Below are 10,612 nucleotides of genomic sequence, written 5' to 3' on the forward strand. Positions count from 1 at the left end.
ACAGTAGCCCTAAAGACAAAAACACCTTCACACGTCACGCACACAGATATAGGAAGACACGACAGGGCACGGTGGGATTAAGGTCACAACTATAAAACATGCAAAGCACTGGCGAACTGGAGACTGCAATCCTCGCAACGTAGTCCATCACACACACACACGCACACAAACACACACAGTCTGTTGTGCCTGGCCGGCCAGCCAGCCAGACGTGGCAGATGCGCCAGGAGCCGACGACACGAGCTGCTGCTGCCAGCTAACCTGGTCAGTTGGAGTTTTTTATTAGTTTTGCATACGGGCTTTCGCATATAAACAGTAGCCGCAAAAATTATGCACTCAAATTGAGACACTTGGAAAATAGCAAGTAACAATGTCAAGTGAGAGAGCAACAAAGAAAATAAAGAAGAATCGGAGAGGTTAAAACAATATTTTAACATATATTTTGTCTGCATTTGGCGAACTTACAAAAATTGTCGAATGTTTGAAGTCGAAGGAAAATAAATAAAATAAAGCTTCGTCAAAGCGTTCTCTAAAAAATTCCCAAATTACACATTTTTCGTCTTCAAGTTTCCTTAAATCTTAAAAAAACTACACTCTTAGGGTTTTGGCTGTGCATTGTTCATCAATCAGTCAGTCAATCAGATATGCTATGCACATCTAGTTCTTTTCAGGCTCGATCAATCAGAAGGCAGCTCTAAACAATTGACCGCGACTGTGGTCGTGACTGTTTTGTGGCAGACATAAGTTTACTGCACACTCAATTGGGTTGTTCTATTCGGACTCGAATTTGCCTTTGGCTGGCTGGCTGGCCGGGTGACTCTTTGGCTATGGCTTTGGCCTGCCACTTGGCTCTGGCTTCTCGCGCTGCGCCCATAAATATGCAACACTTTAATGTTCCATTCGTTTCGTACGTTCGGCTCGGTTTGGTTCATTGTGGCAACGTTTGATGTTTTTGCAAGCAACATATTTTAGACGAACACGGACATACTTTCATTCCCTTGTCATTTGTGGTCGCTCTGGTTTCCGGTTTGCACACACACACACACACACACGCACATGCATATGAAAGTGTGCGTGTTTGGGTAGTTTGGCTTGTCTGTGTTGTCCATTTTGATCCCCATGTTAATAATATAAATGATGATTTATGGCTCTCGGAGGCGGGCAGCGCTTGTCAGTGGCTCCACATGGGTTCAGAGGGGCCTGACAAGCAGACGAGGACGATTCAAGCAAATCGGTCATTCAATTATTGATCAAGTTAAAGACACATAAAGCCACACATTCAACTTAATTAGCAATTATGCTTATTTATGCAGCAGCATTTACTTGAAAGCCACACGAAAGTGAAATAATATATAAGTCTACTTAAAGCTGGATGGCAGCAAACGCTTTTGTTTATTTGCATTCGCTTTGATTATTTATGCATGCGACTGAGACACAAGACTCAGACAAATAGCCGAAATTGTTTTGAAGCAAGACAATCAAAACAAGAGCATAACAGCCCGTCGCAGCCGGCAGGGGAGGGGCTAAGCAGAGGAAGAGGAGGGCAGCCAAGACACAGGCAAAACAACAGCCTCTTTTCCGCCTACCCTAGGCCAGGCTGCAATGGCAGCAAATATTTCAGGCATTTGCCGGCACATTAAAATCGAATTTTGCATAGGAAAACAACATAAAAAACATACGAAGTCAACTCTGCATAGGTTAGAGCTTGGCATTGTGGGGCGCATAAAAAAGCCGCAGGGCCTCGGTTTTGTGACCCACACAGCGGTAATCGCGCGCGCTCCCCTGTCCGCCCCCCCCCCCCCCCCCCCCCTTTTTTTGCCAAAAATTTATGCAAACGAATTAAATTGGCAGGCCGACTGACTGACTGACTGGCTGGCAGGAAGCCAGCATGGCTGGCAGTCGAGGCAGGAAGCCAGGATATCATGCTGATTGCACGCGCCTCCCAACAAAATATAATTATATTTTTAAATTTAAACATTAAATATTTATACACCCATACACACACCTTTACAGGTATTTTATGGCGCATAAAGCAATTTATGTTTATCATTTTTGCGTGCTTCACAAAAGTCAAGCACCAGCCCATAAAGGCACAACTTAAGCAATTAACCAACACTGGCCACGAAATGCCTAAACTTTCAAAACGAGTTGATATTTTCAAGAGAGAGAGAGAGAGAGAGAGAGAGAGAGAGAGAGAGAGAGAGACAAAGACATTGCAATAACGATCATAATTCATGATTTCACTCGGGTATTCATAAGTCAGCCCAGAAATGCGAATAACAAAAGGCCGTAGAACGCTGGAAAGCATTTATCATTGTTCCAGTTGAGTGTGAAACGGAACGCGGAGAATGGAAAAAGGGATGGGAATTGAAATGGTGAGGAAATTGAAAAAAGAAAAACAACAAACTTCCAAAAGGCAACAAACTAAAATATCCACTACAAATAACTTAGAAATAGCATCAGTGTTGTTGGAGTCAGTGTTGAATAGTGTCAGTGTTGGTAAGTGTCAGTTCAGATGCTGGGTAAAAGAAGTGAGAGCTTTAATCAGTATGTGAATGTTTAATCTACTGGAAAAGATTTTCTTATTAAGCTGCTGGACTTAACTCTTCAGATACTCCAATATGTATACGTGTCTTATATGTCTATTTTAATTAAAGCACACTATACACAGTGTTGTAAAGTAAAAACAAAGGATTGCAGCACACTAGTTTCAGTGTTTAGCTAAAAAATAGTTATTTAAAATATAAAGGACTTGAGCAGATTAAAGCTACACAAAAATACTGGGAAATGATTAGAAAATGTTAGTCTTGAAGATACCCTCTGAAACGTGCTTCGCAACAGTGTTGATAAGCGCCAAGTAAATTTGCAGGCAAACAAACTATTAGATGACCCATATACCTATATATATGACAAACAGAACAAATGTGTCACGTGAAAGACGCAGAGAGGGGAGTGAAGAGCGAAGTTTAGCACGGGGTTCGGTAAGGTTTCAGTTAAAAAGTCAATTGCCAGCTTGTGGGTGAGACTTTGAAAAGCAAAACAAAATTAATAAATGAAAGTATTTGCTGTTGTTGGAGGCCCCACCCATTCATTCATACTCTCATTCATTCTCTTTCGATCTCCTTCTCTCTCTTCCCCTCTATAAGTCTTACTCTGTTCTGTGCATCTCGCTCACGCTTCCTGTTGCCAGTTTTCATTGTTGCCAACACGAAAATATCCTTAGGCCAATGCATTTGGTTGTGCCGTCCAATGTTGCCGTTGTAAGTGCCACACACCGACACACACACTCACACACACACACACGTGTCGCTGTTTTGACTTCCTGGGGAATTGCTGCCTGTAGCCCCAGTCGCGCCCGTGTTCCCCATTTACATGTGGCTGGGCCCCAACACGGTTATTGCATTAAGCAAAAGTTCTAGCCTAGATTTGAATATGCCCCCCCCCACCCTATCCCCTAACGGCTGGGGCCAGAGACTCATCCCCATAGTCCACGGTTCGCAGGTTCCACCTCCAGTCAACACCCCACCCACACCCTCCTCCCCACTACACGCGCATCGTCTACGTCTGTATTTTCGACATCGCGTTCGCCTTTGTCTCGGTCTTTCTGGACTTTCTGCTTAAACATTCAGCATTCATTATATCCCCTCTGCGCGCCGCCGTCGCCGCTGCCATCGCCCATGTTTCCGGCCCACATACCCAACTGAGCTGCTGCATATTTAATAAAGTTTCAGTTAATTTTCGTCAGTCGCATTATTTTGTGGCACATGCGTGTTAACAATTTATTCTGCCCCAAAATTCATCTTTTAATACCCTGTATCTTTTAAAAATTTCCTGTTCTGTCTATTCGTCCGTTTCTGCACCTGATCTCGGCAGCAACAGACTTGAAATCTGATACATACAATGTGCTATACGTGTTTAATTTCTTCTTTTTCATCGATATCTCGCTCTATTTCGATTACATCGATAAATATCGATGCTTAGACTTGGTTTTCTAAGCATAACTCAAAAGTCTGAAAAGCTAAATGCACCAAATTTGAAGTGCAAATTCTCGTACAGTAAATACAGATTAAAACTATTTTACTTTCAGGCCCTACTTTTTCTACGCCTTGGAAATGTCATAAAGATCGGACTATAAACGCCGAAAGTATTGAAGAATACAAGCTATAGAGGGAAGCTGGAATGTTTGTAAAGCTAGCGCGCCGTTGAGTACAGGATATCTGTTAGTCTGGCACACTTGTTTCATATAATTTGTTTAGTTCAATAATTGGAAATATTTTCAAAACTTAAGCAGGCGTTGACAATTCCATTTTTAATATCAATTTTTGTTTACGTTCACAAAACACAAACTTTTAAGGTAAACAAGTCGTTTACACTTTAAACTTTTCCAAAAAATTTACAGTTGAAAATTAAATATGTGTTACTGCCCCGAGGATTGTTTCGACGACTGCTGTTGCTCGCTATGGAGCAAGGCGTACTTCTTCAGCATATGGACTCTCATACATGGAATCATTTTTACAATAGCAATGCTTGGTTGGATAGGTAAATATTCGCATATACATATATATTTCAGATGTGTGAATTGATAACACACACAAACCTTGAAGCATATTTGTATGCTGCTGATATTTTTCTTTGGATCGGCGTTGGCCTCTTAATAATTGCCCTCGTGCACTTAATTGCTGGAATACTCTTGTTAGTGGGCTTTTTGAAGGTATGCTTGCATTGTTCAAGTCATCTGAATGCCCCTTAACTAACATATGCTATTTTTTTTAACGTAGAACAAACGTACCATGTTTTTGGTTGGCATAATTTTAAGCTCCATATTACCATTTGTGTTTGTGGGATTAATTTACCTACCAGGCAAGTTGTGCAAAATGTTGACTAAAATCTAAAATTGAACACATATTAATTATATTTACTCTGGCTTGCTTGCAGTTATACAAGTCATCTTCATCATAATAGCATGCAGATATTATAAAATGAAAATGTAAAGAAGCAATAAAGAACACCAATCCGATTGCCGATTGCGAGAAGCTGACAAGAGGTCAAATGTTCACGTTTAGATTTTGATTGTGGACTATTTAAATGTGAAAAACAAGAAAAAATATTGAAAAAAGCCAAACAGAAGTATCGAGATTTTAAACAAAACAAATAGATGTGTGGTATATGGTCGTATGGAATTATGCGTATATGTCGTATGAACGTATATTGTAAGTAAAGCCTGCCAACTGGACGAAAACCGGAATGAATGTGAAGACGCATCAACATTTAAAGAAGTATTGAGCGTCAACAGAACAAGCAGATGTCTATATATGCGCTAATGAGTATGCAGGTCGTATGTTGTAAGTAAGGTCGTCCCACAAAGACGAGATTCGGGATGAACTTCAAGACGCGGCAAAAGTTTAAGAATTATTCAGATACCCAGATTTTACGCAGAACATATAGATGTGTATATTATCATGATTATGAAATAAATTACATTCAGAAATAGAGAACAGATATTTCGTGACAACGTTTTCATATATCGAAACCATCGCGCTCGACTGGCAGATGCCCTGTTTCCAACATCGAGCTGTCAGTACAAATATACACAAAAATATACTCTTGGCCGCGGTTAAATGGCAAATGCATCCTCATCGTATTTCTGTTTTTACGCGGTTTTGATTTAACACGGTTTGAAAATAAAAAAAAAAGAAACAAATTACATTTTTTTTGCCACGATTTTAAGCCATTTAGCACGATTCAAAATCTTTTGGGCTTACATTTCTTTTTCCGACATTACATTAAATTTAATTTAGACGTTTTAAGATAAAAGTTCAGCCAAAAAATATTTTATACTCATTCGTTTATTTACATTTTTTTTTTTGCAATTGTTTTTAACCTTAAAAATTGAATCACCTATTTTTATACCCTGAACCCATTTAAAATGGGTATAAGGGTATATTGTATTTGTGCGAAAGCCAAATGTATGTAACAGGCAGAAGGAAGCAACTCCGACCCCATAAAGTATATATATTCTTGATCAGCATAAATAGCTGAGTCGATCTAGCCATGTCCGTCTGTCCGTCCGTCCGTATGTATGAACGCAAGGATCTCAGAACCTATAAGAGCTAGAGACTTGAAATTTTAGATGTAGATGCTCCTAGCTTCCGCGCAGATCGATAATCCGATAATTTATAACTTACTCCGTTTCCAAGCAATCGATAAAAATCGATATCGATATCCTGTTTTTTGGGCAATTTTGGTAAATAATAAGAACTTGAGTCACCAAACTTAACATATAGCTTCTAAAATAGAATATATATATGATATAGGATTTTTCTTCATGGTTTTCCCTCTAGATTAATCTGGCATTCAAATCTGAACACCGATTTTTTATTCGAAATGCATGTCCAAATCTTACCCCAAGATTCGTATATAGACATGGGTCCAAATTTACCACCCCCATATCTCGGCCAAATCTCATCCGATTTTCACGAAGTTTGGCTTTTTCTTCATGGATTTCCCTCTAGATTAATCTGGCATTCAAATCTGAACATCGATTTTTCAGTCGAAATTCATGTCCAAATCTTACCCCAAGATTCGTATATAGACATGGGTCAAAATTTACTACCCCCATATCTCGGCCAAATCTCATCCGATTTTCACGAAGTTTGGCTTTTTCTTCATGGTTTTCCCTCTAGATTAATGTGGCATTCAAATCTGAACACCGATTTTTTAGTCGAAATGCATGTCCAAATCTTACCCCAAGATTCGTATATAGACATGGGTCAAAATTTACCACCCCCATATCTCGGCCAAATCTCATCCGATTTTCACGAAGTTTGGCTTTTTCTTCATGGTTTTCCCTCTAGATTAATCTGGCATTCAAATCTGAACACCGATTTTTTAATCGAAATGCATGTCCAAATCTTACCCCAAGATTCGTATATAGACATGGGTCAAAATTTACCACCCCCATATCTCGGCCAAATCTCATCCGATTTTCACGAAGTTTGCCTTTTTCTTCATGGTTTTCCCTCTAGATTAATCTGGCATTCAAATCTGAACACCGATTTTTTAGTCGAAATGCATGTCCAAATCTTACCCCAAGATTCGTATATAGACATGGGGCAAAATGTACCACCCCCATAACTCGGTCAAATCTCATCCGATTTTCACGAAGTTTGGCTTTTTCTTCATGGTCTTCCCTCTAGATTAATGTGGCATTCAAATCTCGACACCGATTTTTTGGTCGAAATGCATGTCCAAATCTTACCCCAAGATTCGTATATAGACATGGGTCAAAACTTACCACCCCCATAACTCGGTCAAATCTCATCCGATTTTCACGAAGTTTGGCTTTTTCTTCATGGTTTTCCCTCTAGATTAATCTGGCATTCAAATCTCGACACCGATTTTTTGGTCGAAATCCATGTCCAAATCTTACCCCAAGATTCGTATATAGACATGGGTCAAAATTTACCACCCCCATATCTCGGCCAAATCTCATCCGATTTTCACGAAGTTTGGGTTTTTCTTCATGGTTTTCCCTATAGATTAATCTGGCATTCAAATCTGAACACCGATTTTTTGGTCGAAATTCATGTCCAAATCTTACCCCAAGATTCGTATATAGACATGGGTCAAAAATTACCACCCCCATATCTCGGCCAAATCTCATCCGATTTTCACGAAGTTTGGCTTTTTCTTCATGGTTTTCCCTCTAGATTAATCTGGCATTCAAATCTCGACACCGATTTTTTGGTCGAAATCCATGTCCAAATCTTACCCCAAGATTCGTATATAGACATGGGTCAACAATTACCACCCCCATATCTCGGCCAAATCTCATCCGATTTTCACGAAGTTTGGCTTTTTCTTCATGGATTTCCCTCTAGATTAATCTGGCATTCAAATCTGAACATCGATTTTTCAGTCGAAATTCATGTCCAAATCTTACCCCAAGATTCGTATATAGACATGGGTCAAAATTTACTACCCCCATATCTCGGCCAAATCTCATCCGATTTTCACGAAGTTTGGCTTTTTCTTCATGGTTTTCCCTCTAGATTAATGTGGCATTCAAATCTGAACACCGATTTTTTAGTCGAAATGCATGTCCAAATCTTACCCCAAGATTCGTATATAGACATGGGTCAAAATTTACCACCCCCATATCTCGGCCAAATCTCATCCGATTTTCACGAAGTTTGCCTTTTTCTTCATGGTTTTCCCTCCAGATTAATCTGGCATTCAAATCTGAACACCGATTTTTTAGTCGAAATGCATGTCCAAATCTTACCCCAAGATTCGTATATAGACATGGGGCAAAATTTACCACCCCCATAACTCGGTCAAATCTCATCCGATTTTCACGAAGTTTGGCTTTTTCTTCATGGTCTTCCCTCTAGATTAATGTGGCATTCAAATCTCGACACCGATTTTTTGGTCGAAATGCATGTCCAAATCTTACCCCAAGATTCGTATATAGACATGGGTCAAAACTTACCACCCCCATAACTCGGTCAAATCTCATCCGATTTTCACGAAGTTTGGCTTTTTCTTCATGGTTTTCCCTCTAGATTAATCTGGCATTCAAATCTCGACACCGATTTTTTGGTCGAAATCCATGTCCAAATCTTACCCCAAGATTCGTATATAGACATGGGTCAAAATTTACCACCCCCATATCTCGGCCAAATCTCATCCGATTTTCACGAAGTTTGGGTTTTTCTTCATGGTTTTCCCTATAGATTAATCTGGCATTCAAATCTGAACACCGATTTTTTGGTCGAAATTCATGTCCAAATCTTACCCCAAGATTCGTATATAGACATGGGTCAAAAATTACCACCCCCATATCTCGGCCAAATCTCATCCGATTTTCACGAAGTTTGGCTTTTTCTTCATGGTTTTCCCTCTAGATTAATCTGGCATTCAAATCTCGACACCGATTTTTTGGTCGAAATCCATGTCCAAATCTTACCCCAAGATTCGTATATAGACATGGGTCAACAATTACCACCCCCATATCTCGGCCAAATCTCATCCGATTTTCACGAAGTTTGGCTTTTTCTTCATGGTTTTCCCTCTAGATTAATGTGGCATTCAAATCTCGACACCGATTTTTTGGTCGAAATCCATGTCCAAATCTTACCCCAAGATTCGTATATAGACATGGGTCAAAATTTACCACCCCCATATCTCGGCCAAATCTCATCCGATTTTCACGAAGTTTGGGTTTTTCTTCATGGTTTTCCCTATAGATTAATCTGGCATTCAAATCTGAACACCGATTTTTTGGTCGAAATTCATGTCCAAATCTTACCCCAAGATTCGTATATAGACATGGGTCAAAAATTACCACCCCCATATCTCGGCCAAATCTCATCCGATTTTCACGAAGTTTGGCTTTTTCTTCATGGTTTTCCCTCTAGATTAATCTGGCATTCAAATCTCGACACCGATTTTTTGGTCGAAATCCATGTCCAAATCTTACCCCAAGATTCGTATATAGACATGGGTCAAAATTTACCACCCCCATATCTCGGCCAAATCTCATCCGATTTTCACGAAGTTTGGGTTTTTCTTCATGGTTTTCCCTATAGATTAATCTGGCATTCAAATCTGAACACCGATTTTTTGGTCGAAATTCATGTCCAAATCTTACCCCAAGATTCGTATATAGACATGGGTCAAAAATTACCACCCCCATATCTCGGCCAAATCTCATCCGATTTTCACGAAGTTTGGGTTTTTCTTCATGGTTTTCCCTATAGATTAATCTGGCATTCAAATCTGAACACCGATTTTTTGGTCGAAATTCATGTCCAAATCTTACCCCAAGATTCGTATATAGACATGGGTCAAAAATTACCACCCCCATATCTCGGCCAAATCTCATCCGATTTTTACGAAGTTTGGCTTTTTCTTCATGGTTTTCCCTATAGATTAATCTGGCATTCAAATCTGAACACCGATTTTTTGGTCGAAATTCATGTCCAAATCTTACCCCAAGATTCGTATATAGACATGGGTCAAAAATTACCACCCCCATATCTCGGCCAAATCTCATCCGATTTTCACGAAGTTTGGCTTTTTCTTCATGGTTTTCCCTCTAGATTAATGTGGCATTCAAATCTCGACACCGATTTTTTCGTCGAAATCCATGTCCAAATCTTACCCCAAGATTCGTATATGGACATGGGTCAAAATTTACCACCCCCATATCTCGGCCAAATCTCATCCGATTTTCACGAAGTTTGCCTTTTTCTTCATGGTTTTCCCTCTAGATTAATCTGGCATTCAAATCTGAACACCGAATTTTTGGTCGAAATTCATGTCCAAATCTTACCCCAAGATTCGTATATAGACATGGGTCAAAATTTACCACCCCCATATCTCGGCCAAATCTCATCCGATTTTCACGAAGTTTGCCTTTTTCTTCATGGTTTTCCCTCTAGATTAATCTGGCATTCAAATCTGAACACCGATTTTTTAGTCGAAATGCATGTCCAAATCTTACCCCAAGATTCGTATATAGACATGGGGCAAAATTTACCACCCCCATAACTCGGTCAAATCTCATCCGATTTTCACGAAGTTTGGCTTTTTCTTCATGGTCTTCCCT

General features: G+C 39.7%; 1 protein-coding gene across 1 annotated transcript; it reads left to right on the top strand.

Annotated features, from left to right (window-relative positions):
* Nucleotides 1-4,338: 4,338 nt before the first annotated feature.
* LOC115762193 lies at nucleotides 4,339-5,117 on the top strand. The gene is made up of 4 exons (XM_030704315.1): nucleotides 4,339-4,539; nucleotides 4,605-4,711; nucleotides 4,779-4,860; nucleotides 4,936-5,117. Exons 1-4 carry the CDS (start codon nucleotides 4,413-4,415, stop codon nucleotides 4,989-4,991), a joined length of 372 nt encoding a protein of 123 aa, XP_030560175.1. The 5' UTR covers nucleotides 4,339-4,412; the 3' UTR covers nucleotides 4,992-5,117.
* Nucleotides 5,118-10,612: the final 5,495 nt, after the last annotated feature.

Source organism: Drosophila novamexicana, unplaced genomic scaffold, assembly GCF_003285875.2.
Source record: "Drosophila novamexicana strain 15010-1031.04,08,12 unplaced genomic scaffold, DnovRS2.1 tig00000564-arrow-pilon, whole genome shotgun sequence".
NCBI lineage: Eukaryota > Metazoa > Arthropoda > Insecta > Diptera > Drosophilidae > Drosophila > Drosophila novamexicana.

Coding starts and splice junctions, on each gene's coding strand:
- LOC115762193 (XM_030704315.1), top strand. CDS start 4,413: ATGTGTTACTGCCCCGAGGATTGTTTCGACGACTGCTGTTGCTCGCTA. Junction 4,712..4,778: donor TGTTAGTGGGCTTTTTGAAG/GTATGCTTGCAT, acceptor TTTTTAACGTAG/AACAAACGTACCATGTTTTT. Junction 4,861..4,935: donor GGGATTAATTTACCTACCAG/GCAAGTTGTGCA, acceptor GCTTGCTTGCAG/TTATACAAGTCATCTTCATC.